The sequence below is a fragment of the Polypterus senegalus genome, chromosome 2 (assembly GCF_016835505.1).
Source record: "Polypterus senegalus isolate Bchr_013 chromosome 2, ASM1683550v1, whole genome shotgun sequence".
Taxonomy (NCBI): domain Eukaryota; kingdom Metazoa; phylum Chordata; class Cladistia; order Polypteriformes; family Polypteridae; genus Polypterus; species Polypterus senegalus.
Genome location: NC_053155.1, coordinates 140,880,360 through 140,896,353, shown reverse-complemented (window position 1 = coordinate 140,896,353; position 15,994 = coordinate 140,880,360). Strand labels below are relative to the sequence as shown.

At 35.5% G+C, this 15,994-nt stretch overlaps 1 protein-coding gene across 5 annotated transcripts in view; it reads left to right on the top strand.

The window, feature by feature from the left end:
* The window catches only part of herc2 (HECT and RLD domain containing E3 ubiquitin protein ligase 2), a 390,659-nt gene that overhangs the window by 159,161 nt on the left and 215,504 nt on the right, over window positions 1-15,994 (top strand). For all 5 annotated transcript variants that reach the window (XM_039744703.1, XM_039744704.1, XM_039744707.1 and 2 more), the window contains 2 exons: window positions 1,442-1,670; window positions 4,344-4,468. In XM_039744703.1, coding sequence (XP_039600637.1) covers window positions 1,442-1,670; window positions 4,344-4,468 — 354 coding nt within the window. The remainder of the gene's footprint in view (window positions 1-1,441; window positions 1,671-4,343; window positions 4,469-15,994) is intronic.

The window sequence follows — 15,994 nt, the reverse complement described above, 5'->3', positions numbered from 1 at the left end:
CAGCCAGAGCCCAGACTTGAATCCGATTAAACATCTTTGGAGAGATCTTAAAATGACTGTGCACCAACGCTTCCCATCCAACCTGATGGAGCTTGAGAAGTGCTGCAAAGATGAATGGGCGAAACTGGCCAAGGATAGGTGTGCCAAGCTTGTGGCATCATATTCAAAATGACTTGAGGCTGTAATTTCTGCCAAAGGTGCACCGACAAAGTATTGAGGAAAGGCTGTGAATACTTATGTACATGTGATTTCTCAGTTTTTTATTTTTAATAAATTTGCAAAAACCTCAAGTAAACTTTTTTTCACATTGTCATTATGGGGTGTTGTGTTTGGAATTCTGAGGAAAAAAATTTATTTAATCCATTTTGGATTAAGGCTGTAACATAACAAAATGTGGAAAAAGTGATGCGCTGTGAATACTTTCCAGATGCACTGTATGTGGAACCTGGGCACAACCAGAAAATTAAGTACAACCAATTTATTTTATGTCTGTTTTAATGAACTAGTTCATTTTAGAACATAATTAATACTGAATTTAAACTTGATTGATTACATAGTTTATAACTAATTGCAAATCAATCTGCCTTTGTTTCTTTTTGAGTAAAATATGACCATGTTTTAATCAAGCTTAAAGAAATTCATTTTTAGATTTGTGTTTTTTTTATGGGTTTGAAATGGACCATAGTCACTGTAATTTTGTAATAGTTTTTGGTGACACATTAAATTAAATGTATCATATTTTAGTGTAAATATGCTATAGGTATTTGTCAGACCAGCATGTAATTAGGAAATTGTATATACTTAATCTGTAACTCAAGCAATGCTTGAGGTAGGCACATAACCAGGTGTAGAATAAAAGTAAGAAAAGTATTCTTGCTTTATCATTGGTTAAGTCAAACAGTAAGTATACACTGTTTAGACACATATCTAGACACATAATTACTGCATAATTGCATAGTAAATAGAATGTAATACGGGAAACAACAGAGTTCCAGGGTGTTTTTTAATTAAGACAATCATCTTCTCAAATTCGGTGTTTTATATCTGGATGTTTAATTTTAAATGCCAACAAGTGAATGTACTGTAGGTGTTGCGTTGCTTTTGAAACCTTGGCCATCAATTTTGTTTGCTAAATTCCAAGACATTTTTTGTACTTTATTATAATTAATTCCAGTTTGGATTCTGATTTCCTCTCTGATTTTAAGTTTTCTACTGGTAAAATTGAAAATTGAAAATCATAGAGAGGAAAATCCATTTCTAGAAAGGTTTCTTTTAAAGTTGCAGTTCTTATCAAATATCCATATACAGTATATTTAAAATTTATAAACTCCCCCATCTAAACTATTCACATAATTATTTTACCTTTTTATTATAATTTAATCTTAATGGTAGACATTTGAATACCTAATTATTTATTCATTTTAATTGTTTTCTGTTCTAGCTTCATGCAGCAATTAGTAACCAGGTGGATCCTGATACCCTAGGTTTGGGTTTAGGAAGTGTGCTGTTAAACAGCCTGAAACAAACTGTGGTAACCTTAGCAAGCAATGCTGGAGTCCTAAATACAGTGCAGTCGGCTGCCCAGGCAGTGCTTCAGAGTGGCTGGTCAGTATTGCTTCCTACAGCAGAGGAGCGGGCTAGGGCACTTTCAGCACTTCTGCCCAATGCAGGTAATAGTTCAGATAAACTTGCACTTGAATAACTGGTGGTGATTTATTGCAAAAATGTGCAACTACTTGTTTAAATGTGGTTTTTGAACATAAAGCAAAAAAAAATCAGTATTATCTGATGAAAGTATTTTTTTATGAAATAGGTTTTTAAACTTTGAAGTCTTGATACCCATCCAGAAAACTTGACTTTCTGTAAAAATGATCAGTTAATAGGCATTAAATGAAACAAAAAAATACAATGCTTTGAGAAGGTAATTTTAGTCATTTAACATATTTAAGTAAATGGAGAACAGCTTCTTATTTTACAGTCATAATTAAAGTGAATTAATATAAGAAACAAGACTGGAAAATTATACTGCAATTATTCAAAGAACAAAAATGAATATACTGAATTGCGCTTCCCTGGGATAAAATAGTTTGTACACATAAACTGCCTCTAAACCAATTATAGTTTCCATCATGTACTCTGGACTGGTCAGAAATGATTTACAAAATGAGATGAGAGTAACTTGGAAGGCCTAGGTTTAAGTAAAGTAAAGAGAATTGTATAATTTAGTTTTTGCCCTCTGGGTAGTTGGTAATACATTATGTTAAGAGTAGAAAGCATTCTGAAAAGCTACAGCAGAAGGATAGCTGATGACCATTTTGTCAGGGAGATGCTCTTAAGCAATTTCAAAGCTATTTATAATCACCCATTCTACACTGAAACAGATGTGTAAATGGTGAAACTTTAAGCTTGCTTACATTCTCCCAAGAGAAGGTTGTCCAACCAAATTCAACCAGCACTCTCACTAAAAAATGCATCAATTCTTGGTATTTTTATGGATTGGTTCACAGAATCACACTTGGCTATAGTTTTCATTAGAGTTCAAGGAGTTGTATTCTTGAATAAGACTTCTTCATCAATGTGCTTTGGAAAGAACCTTTAAAGTTAATGTTATTTTGCGCGTCCCCGTATGTTGCAAAAACACAAACGAAAATGTTCTTAGAACAGAACAATGTTAATCAGCTGTAATAAAGCATTGTGAGGAAAGCATTATGGTTTGGAGCTGTGCATTTGCTTGCCTTTGAGTCAAAGTAGGGCAGCACTACCGTAGAAATCTCAAATGTTATAGACTTGTGGTAAAAGGCCAAAACACCCAATAAAACTAAGGTACACAACTCATGATGTGTTGTGTTGGTGGAAACATCACTAAGTGGACATTATTAATGTCATCCTGACAAAGAAGACCTCTCTGACACCACTTAAGGCAAGTGCTGTGCTGAATCATCAGGGATTGTAATATCTAGTCCTTTTAAACAAAACTATCTTACTAGGAGTAATACCATAAATAGAGTAAGCAGAAACCTAACCAAAAGTGTATAATTCTATTCAATGTACATTTTTTATAATAAAGAAAGAACAATTTTTGTATAGGGAAAAAAAAACATTCTATATAAGGCAAAGTAAAACATTTCGAAATCAAACCCAAATTGACAGCTCAAGTAAAATTACAATGAAAAACATACAAGTAAAATCAATTAATTAAAATGTATATATAAATCTAGAATCCATCCATCCATTATCCAACCCGCTTGTTCCCATGAAATAATTAAGTACTATACCCACTTTTAATTATCTTACAACAAAGCATTACAAACCCATCAAAGAAACAGAGTTTTACAGATGCCAAAAAACCAAAAGAGAGAGTAAATATAAAATGGAAAAAAAAACGGTGTAAGCCCATTAAATGAACTGATCAGTTGTAGATTTATACAATTATTGAAGAGAATCTATCATGAAGCCTAAACAGACTGTTTCTTCTTATGCTATGCTTGAAGTGTCAATGGACTCCTGACTCTTCATGTGATGTGAAGTGTAGGTGTGGTAGATGCATTTCGAAGAAGAACCACTTCTTCAGGATACAGCAAACAAATATTGAACTATTGAATAAGGTTAGGTGCTCATTATAGTAGATTCATCATCAATAAAATGACTAAAAATCAAAGTTCACAAGTATATAATTAAAAAAATAATCTTGACTGAGGTGCTTGTAACTATCTCACACGATCCATACACAACACAGAAGTCTGAATGGAAAAGAAAAATTGGACTCATCTTTAATTCCACAATGTACCTGGCAACAGGTAACCAAACTGTGAGGCTATCTGTCAAAAATGGTAAAGTTGTGTCTTACTATTGTAAAGTTTTTATAAGGTTTGGATTGATGCAAGTATAGTCTACATCTAAATCTTACTGAAGTGGAGGTGGTGATGTGGCAATTGAAATGGTTATAAATAGATGAAAAAGGCTTCTATCATCACATAGTTGAAGTGATCCTGTATGGAGTAGTGAGTAAGGATTCCTTACAGTACATATACATTACTGTTAAGAAGTTTTAAAAAAAAGATTATTTGTGATTAGTAAGGTAATGCCAAGTACCGACATTAAAGTTAATCCTGTGTCTCTTGTTGTTGTTATGGAAAATTGCTACACTTTATTTGAAAAAGGCATAGTGTTACAATAAAATACATTAATTTGCTAATTGATTGATAAAATAAATAAAACAAGTTATGTATTTACAAGTGGAGGGTTGTCTTTGTCACAGTATTTCAGTTATTAAAGTGGAAAAATGTAATTAAATAATATATGACATCATCAAATTCTGAGCTAACATTTGCACATTTTTCTAGTTTCAGGTAATGAAAATGGCATAAGCCCAGGTCGTCGGTTTATGATTGATTTACTTGTGAGCAGTTTAATGGCAGATGGTGGTCTGGAATCTGCGTTAAATGCTGCTATCACTGCAGAAATTCAGGTTAGTTTCTTAAATGATTTGGTTTGTGTTTGAATTTCACCTTAGCACATTAAAAGTATTTGTGAAAAATAAATTGACAAACAGCATCAAATGTAACGCTGGTAGAAATAGCACACAAAGTTTGAAGACACTGCCTTTACTTCAGTATTACAGGCTATTTTTATTAGTGACAGTTGAGCACAATATTGGCTGACCTGATTTGAGCAATACATAGCAATGCATGACTTGTGTTTTGAAATTCAATTATTGCAATGCAATATATCTATACTAATAAAAGGCAAAGCCCTCACTCACTCACTCACTCTCACTCACTCACTCACTGACTCATCACTAATTCTCCAACTTCCCGTGTGGGTGGAAGGCTGAAATTTGGCAGGTTCATTCCTTACAGCTTCCTTACAAAAGTTGGGCAGGTTTTATATCGAAATTCTACGCGTAATGGTCATAACTGGAAGCTGTTTTTCTCCATTTACTGTAATGGAGATGAGCTTGAACGCCGTGTAGGCGGAGTTTCGTGTGACATCATCCGCCTCCCGTAATCCGCGTACATAGAAAACCAGGAAGACCTCAAAAGCGCTGAAGAAAACATGCATTATATAATTGAGAAGGCAGCGAAACAATAAGAAGCGAGCGAGTGACATATACAACCATATTCATGAGTTCTGCTACTTGAAACAAAGCACGATGTAAACCTACACTTTAAATTAAGTTCATAGACAGGCTGCCTCTGGCGTTTGTAATTTAGTGCCTGCCCATATAAGGCCGTCCGTCAGCGGCAATCCAATAGCAAACTGCCACTAAATATTCACGGGTGAAGGACTGTGCTTATGGAGAGGAAGATGAGATGGTCAGGGTGGTGTTTGGCACAAACTCAGCGAAACTGCGAGAGAAAGTTTTAAGTGCCAGGACTAAGGTAACATTAAATACAGCCATGGACATAGCGAGATGGCACCAGCACAGCTGGGAACCTTCGATGCATGTACACGGCGGCTCACGTGAACTGGCGCAGTGCACAGATAAAAGCAACAGTTCCAAAAGCGCTGAACAAAACGAATTACACAATTGAAAAGGCAGCAAAAATATGAGCGTCTGATACATACAAGCATATTCATAAATCCAGCTACTGCGGAAACAAAGCACACGTTGGAAAAAGTCAATGTCCGCTAAAGGAAGACAGTGTAAAAAAAACCCGTGCATGCAGTGTGTCAGGTCTCAGATAAAGAAGAAGGCGAGCTGTTTATTGATGCAGTAAAGCGAATCGATGAATGAAACCTGTCATCTTTACAGCGATTGACAAACACGGAATGTAACTTGAACACAACACATCCTACAAATACGAACCTGATTGAAAGAAATAATGATAATCAAATCCTTGATGACAGCAACACTCAGTAACACTCACAAAACAAATACTGTATATTGACAGTCATGTTACGTTATTTTTAAAATGTTCCCTTTTCTTTTTCTAGCTTTTTTAACACACTACTTCTCCTGCGATCGCGGGTATATATATATATGTATATATATATCCCGATCTACATACTCGAATAATGGATACTTTATTTTCCATCAATGATTGTTTTGGTAAAGCCATACTCAGTGTATTCATTAGATGAGCGGTAAAAAGTAAGGCGAGGGAGGATGACTTATTGAGGCATGCAGGCTGTAGTCTTGCGTCAACTCTATCTGAATTGCGATCACATTTGAAAAAATATATCTTTTCAAGTTCTATTTAGTCCATATGTGTCAAACTCAAGGGCATGGGCCACATCCGGCCGGCGTGTAATTATATCCGGCCCGAGATCATTTTATATACTGTATTATTGTTATTAATGGCCCGGGTATATGAAGCGCTGGTAACACAATAAACTACAGATCCCATAATGCAGCGCTTCAGCTGCCTTGCGACACTTACGCGTTAATCAAGTCTAGCTTATGATGCTGCAAGTTATTGCGAAGCTAGCTCACGATGCTGAAGAAAAGTTGATTCTGAAAATAGAGCCTTTAAAAACCGATGGGAGGCTGAGTATATGTTTACTGAACCCGTGTGTCTCATTTGTGGAGCTAATGTGGCTGTAATTACAGAATTTAATCTAAGGCGGCACTATGAGACAAAACATCAGGGTAACCTGAATGCAATGCAGAAGATACAGAAAGCAGAAGAATTAAATAAGAATCTGACACTTCAGCGGACGTTTTAACCCGTGCACAATCACAAAGTGATTTCAAGTAAAGCTGCTTTTATGGGAGACACAAATGCACCAGTGCAATTTGCCCCACTTTCCCTGTTGCCAAGTAATGTTAAACCAAGTTGTCACTACGGTGTTCCCAAATACACACTTTGCTGATAAACTGAGCGCACTGAGTTTGCATATATATATATCTATACTAATAAACGGCAAAGCCCTCACTGACTCACTCACTGACTGACTGACTGACTGACTGACTCATCACTAATTCTCCAACTTCCCGTGTAGGTAGAAGGCTGAAATTTGGTAGGGTTATTCCTTACAGCTTCCTTACAAAAGTTGGGCAGGTTTTATAACTGGAAGCTGTTTTTGTCCATTTACTGTAATGGAGATGAGCTTGAAACCCGTGGGGGCGGAGTTTCGTGTGACATCATCACGCCTTCCACGTAATCACGCAGTACGTTGAAAACCAGGAAGAGGCCCAAAAAGTGTTGAAGAAAACATGCATTATATAATTGAGAAGGCAGCGAAACAATAAGAAGCGAGCGAGTGACATATACAACCATATTCATGAGTTCTGCTACTTCGGAAAAAAAGCACGATGTAAACCTAAACTTTATATTAAGTTCATAGACAGGCTGCCGCTGGCATCTGTAATTTAGTGCCTACCCATATAAGGCCGTCCGTCAGCGGCAATCCAATAGCAAACTGCCACGGGTAAATAGTCACGGGTGAAAGACTGTGCTTATGCAGAGGAAGATGAGATGGTCAGGGTGGTGTTTGGCACAAACTCAGCGAAACTGCGAGAGAAAGTTTTAAGTGCCGGGACTTTGGTAACATTAGATACAGCCATGGACATAGCGACATGGCACCAGCACAGCTGGGAAACTTCGATGCATGTACACCGGCGGCTCCGTGAACTGGCGCAGTGCACAGACAAAAGGAACAGTTCAAAGAGCTGAACAAAAAGCGAATTACACAATTGAAAAGGCAGCAAAAAAATATGAAGCATCTGATACATACAAGCATATTCATAAATGCAGCTACTGTGGAAACAAAGCACACAGTGGAAAAAGTCAATGTCGCGCTAAAGGAAGACAGTGTTAAAAAAAAAAAAAACCCGTGCATGCAGTGTGTCGGGTCTCAGATAAAGAAGAAGACGAGCTGTTTATTGATGCGGTAAAAACGAATCGATAAATGAAACCTGTCATCTTCACAACGATTGACAAACATGGAATGTAACTTGAACACAACACATCCTACAAATAGAACCTGATTGAAAGAAATAATGATAATCAAATCCTTGATGACAGCAACACTCAGTAAAACTCACAAAACAATTACTGTATATTGACAGTCATGTTACGTTATTTTTAAAATGTTCCTTTTCTTTTCATAGCTTCTTTAACACCTCGTCTCTGCTAGCGATATATGATATATATATATATATATATATATATATGTATATATATATATATATATATATGTATATATATATATATATATATATATATATATATATATATATATATATATATATATGTATATATATATATATATATATATGTGTATATATATATATATGTATATATATATATATATATATATATATGTGTATATATATATATATATATATATATGTGTATATATATATATATATGTATATATATATATATATATGTATATATATATATATATGTGTGTATATATATATATATATATATATATATGTGTATATATATATATATATATATATATATATATATATATATATATATATATATATGTATATATATACCCGATCTACATACTTTCGAATAATGGATACTTTATTCGCCATCAATGATTGTTTTGGTAAAGCCATACTCAGTGTATTCATTAGATGAACGGTAAAAAAGTAAGAGAGAGGAGAGGATGACTTATTGAGGCATGCAGGCTGTAGTCTTGGCCAACTCTATCTGAATTAGCGATCACATTTGAAAAAATATATCTTTTCAAGTTCTATTTAGTCCATATGTGTCAAACTCAAGGGCCGCGGGCCACATCCAGCTCGGCGTGTAATTATATCTGGCCCGCGAGATCATTTTATATACTGTATTATTGTTATTAATGGCCCGGGTATATGAAGCGCTGGTAACACAATAAACTACAGATCCCATAATGTAGCGCTTCAGCTGCCTTGCCGAACAGTTACCAGCGTTAATCAAGTCTAGCTTATGATGCTGCAAGTTATTGCGAAGCTAGCTCACACGATGCTGAAGAGAAAAGTTGATTCTGAAAATAGAGCCTTTAAAAAACGATGGGAGGCTGAGTATATGTTTACTGAACCCGTGTGTCTCATTTGTGGAGCTAATGTGGCTGTAATTACAAAATTTAATCTAAGACGGCACTATGAGACAAAACATCAGGGTAACCTGAAAGACCTGAATGCAATGCAGAAGATACAGAAAGCAGAAGAATTAAATAAGAATCTGACACTTCAGCGGACGTTTTTACCTGTGCAAAATCACAAAGTGATTTCAAGTTAAGCTGTGTTTATGGGAGACACAAATGCACCAGTGCAACTTGCAAGTAATGTTGAACCAAGTCGTCACTACGGTGTTCCCAAAATACGCACTTTGCTGATAAACTGAGCGCACTGAGTTTGCACGGCGCTTTGGTGACTTTGAAGAACAAAAAAAGTCCGTCTACTTGCGGCTCGAACCTTGTGCATGTTTGGTAGCACATATCTGTGTGAGAAGCTCTTCTCAGTGATAAAGACTAACAAAACAGCACACAGGAGTCGCCTCACTGATGAGCACCTGCAATCCATCCTGAGAATCTCCACAACACAGAACCTCACACCAAACATAAACGAACTTGTTGCCAAAAAAAGATGCCAGGCGTCCAGCTCTAAAATGACATATGAGCAAAGACAACTGAATGATTTGATTTGTTATTGCTGAAAGGAACACATTTTATTTATATTTCCAGGTTTTTGTTATGCAGCATGTTCATATTTGAATTTGTATAATTTTGACAGGATATATTTTTATGGAGAGCAAAATATTATAAGTTGTTTAAGGTTTGAGTTGATTTATTCAGGAATAATATTCCTGTCTGTTTTTACCAATCCTACCAAAGATATTTCTGTCTACTAAATAAAAATTCCTTCTATTTAAAATTTAAATAGAACTTGAACAAATACGATAGTTCATAATATCCACTCAGACTTGCACGTAATAGCGGGAGTTATACGTTTTAACAAGCAGCGTATTGCACTGATACGAAATAGCTGTGTGTGTATATATGTAGATATATATGTATATGTGTATATATATGTTTATATATGTGTGTGTGTATGTATGTGTGTGTATATATATATATATATATATATATATATATATATATATATATATATATATATATATATATATATACTAGCAAAATACTAAACCTCTTGTGAGAAGTAGTGTGTTAAAGAAGCAATGAAAAGAAAAGGAAACATTTTGAAAATAACGTAACCTGATTGTCAATGTAATTGTTTTGTCACTGTTGTGAGTGATGAGTGTTGTTGTCATATATATATATATATTTACACACATATATATATATATATATATATATATATATATATATATATACATATATATATATACATATCTATACATATACACATATATACATACATATATATCTACATATATACACACACATATATACACACATATACATACATACACATATATATATACATACAAATATATATATATATATATATACATATATACACACACACATATATAAACATATATATACATATACATACATATCTACATATATACACACACAGCTATTTCATTATCAGTGCAATAGCTGTTTGTTAAAGCAGTTGACTCCGCTCTTACGTGCAATAACAAATCAAATCATTCAGTTGTCTTTGCTCATATGTCATTTTAGAGCTGGGCGCTGGCATCTTTTTGGCCACAGGTTCGTTTCTGTTTGCTGTGAGGTTCTGTGTTGTGGAGATTCTCAGGATGGATTGCAGGTGCTCATCAGTGAGCTGACTCCTGTGTGCTGTTTTGTTAGTCTTTATCACTGAGAAGAGCTTCTCACACAGATATGTGCTACCAAACATGCACAAGGTTGAGCCGCATGTAGGCGGACTTTTTGTTCATCAAAGTCACCAAAGCGCCGTGCAAACTCAGTGCGCCAGTCGCTCAGTTTATCAGCAAAGTCGTGTTGGGAACACCGTAGTGACTTGGTTTAACAGTACTTGGCAACAGGGAAAGTGGGGCAAGGTGAACTGGTGCATTTGTATCTCCCATAAAAGCAGCTTCACTTGAAATCACTTTGTGATTGTGCGCAGGTTAAAGCGTCCGCTGAAGTGTCAGATTCTTATTTAATTATGCTGTTTTCTGTATCTTCTGAATTGCATTCAGGTTACCCTGATGCAAGGCAGCTGAAGCGCTACATTATGGGATCTGTAGTTTATTGTGTTACCAGCGCTTCATATACCGGGCTTTAATAACAATAATACAGTATATAAAATGATCTGGGGCGGATATAATTACGCCGGGCGGATGTGTGACCCTTGAGTTTGACACATATGGACTAAATAGAACTTGAAAAGATATGTTTTTCAAATGTGATGCGCAATTCAGATAGAGTTGGCTACAGCCTGCATGCCTCAATGAGTCATCCTCCCTCGCTCTTACTTTTTACCGTTCATCTAATGAATACACTGAGTATGGCTTTACCAAAACAATCATTGATGGCGAATAAAGTATCCATTATTAGTATGTAGAGGCGGGATATATATATATATACATATATATATATATACCAGCGTATCATGGAGAAGTAGTGTGTTAAAAAGGTAGAAAAGAAAAGGGAACATTTTAAAAATAACGTAACATGACTGTCAATATACAGTATTTGTTTTGTGAGTGTTACTGAGTGTTGCTGTCATCAAGGATTTGATTATCATTATTTCTTTCAATCAGGTTCGTATTTGTAGGATGTGTTGTGTTCAAGTTACATTCCGTGTTTGTCAATCGTTGTAAAGATGACAGGTTTCATTCATCGATTCGTTTCTTACTGCATCAATAAACAGCTCGTCTTCTTCTTTATCTGAGACCTGACACACTGCATGCACGGGTTTTTACACTGTCTTCCTTTAGCGGGACATTGACTTTTTCCACCGTGTGCTTTGTTTCCGCAGTAGCTGGATTTATGAATATGCTTATCAGGCGCTTCATATTTTTGCTGCCTTTTCAATTGTGTAATTGGTTTTGTTCAGCTCTTTGGAACTGTTGCCTTTTATCTGTGCACTCGTCAGTTCCGTGAGCGCTTCGGTGTACATGCATCGAAGGTTCCCAGCTGTGCTGGTGCCATCTCGTGCTATGTCCGTGGCTGTATTTAATGTTACCTTAGTCCTGGCACTTAAAACTTTCTCTACGCGTTTAAGCTGAGTTTGTGTCAAACACCACCCTGACCATCTCATCTTCCTCTCCATAAGCACAGTCCTTCACCCGTGAATATTTACCGTGGCAGTTTGCTATTGGATTGCGCTGACGGACGGCCTTATATGGGCAGGCACTAAATTACAAGCGCCAGCGTAGCCTGTCTATGAACTTAATTTAAAGTGTAGGTTTACATGTGCTTTGTTTCAGTAGCAGAACTCATGAATATGGTTGTATATGTCACTTTCGCCGCTTCTTATTGTTTAGCTGCCTTCTCAATTATATAATGCATGTTTTCTTAACACTAGAATTACCAGAGCCTCTGAAAAACTTCGTAATTCCGTCCCACCTTAAACTGCTTCTTAAATCCCTTCACACCTCTCCAGCGCCCTTTGTCTTCTAAATGTGCTGATAAAGAGAAGCCGACTATTCCATCCCCCACCAATTTAGAGCGTGCACGAACTTCTCTCAGCTCAGGCCTTGATTGAGTATCTGGGGTGAAGTGGAGTTTTAAGCGGAAATAATGGGTTGTTGTTTGGAACACCGCATTTCATGTCTGTTCGTTTCTACAGTAATCTGTGTCAACACATTGTTAAAACAGAAACTTTTTTATATTCTAGTAGTAGATGACAAAATGTAGGCATAAACTGTATAGTGTATGAAGCCTGAAGTCCAAATAGCAAAGAAACATTTTCACAAGAATAACACAATTGCACTTTTATTCAAACATATAACTGCAGAAACATAAAGCCGGCTTTAACATGCGACATTGACACCAGTTTACTGTAACTGACTCCGTGGCTCAATAGACTCAGCCCCGCTTAGAATCAAAGTCGCGGGTTCAATCCTCGCCCCTCCGTTTGAGAAGTAAACTGCTCTTGTCTTACTGTTTTAGAATAAAGCATACTTTTGATTTCAGTCTGTAACAGCCGGTGCAGTTTATGATCCTTGTAAAGGTTAGCTTTTTTTTTTTTTTATTCACTTTTCACTCTCTCAGTCGGCGTTCAGAATCAATCCATACAACCCCATCTGACACGGCTGTTTTCACTAAAGGCCGCTATAGCTCTGCAGTGTACCACGATGCATACTAACGCACAATCAACTCCCCCCGGTTCTGACACACAAAAGCGCTGGCGAAGCTGCCTTCTTCATCTCACCGTCACTTGCTTTTCGTTTTATTGAGTGTTCCTGCCAGTCCCGCATGTTGCTGTATGCTTTTTCTTTTGTACTACAGGACATGCAGAGGAAAGAATGGTAAAGACCAGTAACCGGGCTATATGCAATCATCAGACACTCCCCATCTGCCCATGTCGTTCAAGCACAGGAACATATATTAGTGTAAAAGTATGCTCAGTAGGCTCTGGTAATTCTAGTGTTAAGCGCTTTTTTGAGCTCTTCCTGGTTTTCTATGTACTGCGTGATTACGTGGGAGGCGTGATGATGTCACACGAAACTCCGCCCCCACGGCGTTGAAGCTCATCTCCATTACAGTAAATGGAGAAAACTGCTTCCAGTTATGACCATTACGCGTAGAATTTCGATATAAAACCTGCCCAACTTTTGTAGGGAAGCTGTAAGGAATGAACCTGCCAAATTTCAGCCTTCCACCCACGGGGAAGTTGGAGAATTAGTGATGAGTCAGTGAGTGAGTGAGTGAGTGAGGGCTTTGCCTTTATTAGTATAGATATGTGCATATATATATATATGTGTATATATGTGTATATATATATATATATATATATATATATATATATGTATATATATATATGTGTATATATATATATATGTGTATATGTGTATATATGTGTATATATATGTATGTATTTGTGTGTATATGTATGTATGTATATATGTGTGTGTATATATATGTGTATGTGTATATATATATGTTTATGTGTGTGTGTAAATTATTTTCAGAATGTTTCCTTTTGTATTTCATTGCTGCTTTAACACACTACTTCTCCGGTGCGAAGCCGGCGGTATTTTGTTAGTATATATATATATATATATATATATATATATATATATACTAAGCAAAATACCGCGCTCATATGATGAAAAATGTGTTAAAGAAGTTATGAAAAGAAAAGCAAACATTTTAAAAATAACGTAAGATGATTGTTAATGTAATTGTTTTGTTATTGATATAGTGTTGTTGTCATATCTATCTATTTATATATATATATATATTTATATATATCTATATATACATATATATATATAGCAAAATACCTGTGATTGGCACAGAAGTAAAAGAAAAGAAAACATTTTATAATATACGTAACATGATTGACAATGTAATTGTTTTGTCATTGTCATGAGTGTTGTTGGCATATATATATATATACACACACACATACACATATATAACACATATATATATATATATATATATATACATATATATATCCACATATATATATATTAGGGGTGGGACTCGATTAAAAAATTAATCCAATTAATTAGAGGCTGTGTAAGAATTAATCTTGATGTAATGCGTAATCTTGATTAATCGTATGTAATCGCACGTAAATTTGCCCCAAATGCAAATGTTTTTTTTTTTAATTTAAAAGTGGTTTTAGTGGCGACAGAATCAAATAATAGACATGGACATGAATATTGTAAACTGAAGCTGTTTTAATTTCTGAAAAAAAAAAAAAGCCTTTAAACTGCATTTGAATTCAAAACAGAAACAAAAATATCATCCCTGGTTAAAATTGGGCAGACTTAAAAATAAAGTGGTAGTTTAAGTACTTTAAGTACATTTGCAGAATAGTATTGTCTTTAAATAATAATAACCAAAATTTCAACATAAAGTGCAGTTTTCTTCTTAAAAAAATAAGTCAGAAACATAAAAGGTAATTTGACCAACTTAATCTTTAAACTCTGAGTAACATTAGCCAAAATTATTTTGTACATTAGGCTAAAACAGTGTGATCATTGAACATTTTGTAATTAGATGTATTTAGAATTACTAACGGTCACGGAAGTCCAATGATCCCCAGTAAGAGCCACAAAGTCCGCTTTCTGTAATGCATCTAATTTTGCTTGCTTTTCAGTGTGCACAAAACCATGCTTTTATCAAGGCTTACTCGGGTAGTCGAAATGATCAGTCGTAGGAGCAGCGCTTTATTCCGACTCTAACATTTTTGTAGCTGTGATGTGTGCATCAGTGTAATGGATGTACCAGGAAATCATGCATTGACAAAAGTTCCGTTTGCTTGGAATTGAAAGTGTGATTAAATCGTTATTTTTTAGCAGCGTTATGGAGTACATGCATCGAAGCTTCTCAGCTGTGCTTGTGCTAATAAAGGGAAACATTTTAAAAATAACGTAACATGATTCTGCGTTAACCAATATTTTTCATACGTCCCAAACCAAGGAGATCACGAAGGTAAAATGAATCGGGTAGCGTACATACTCAGTGCATCCCTCTCGGGAATCGAACCTCGAATGTCGGCATTAGAGGCGAAGACTCTACAATTAGCCACAGCGTGTGGCTTGTCTATGCTAAAGTATGTACTGTAGATCGGGTATATATATACATTTATATATATATACCGCGTATCGCAGTGGAGAAGTAGAAGTTATGAAAAGAAAAGGGAACATTTTAAAAATAGCGTAACATGATTGTCAATATACAGTAATTGTTTTGTGAGTGTTATTGAATGTTGCTGTCATCAAGGATTTGATTATCATTATTTCTTTCAATCAGGCTCGTATTTGTACGATGTGTTGTGTTCAAGTTACATTCCGTGTTTGTCAATCGTTGTAAAGATAAGAGGTTTCATTCATCGATTAGTTTCTTACTGCATCAATAAACAGCTCGTCTTCCTCTTTATCTGAGATGTGACAAACTGCATGCACGGTTTTTTTACACTGTCTTCCTTTAG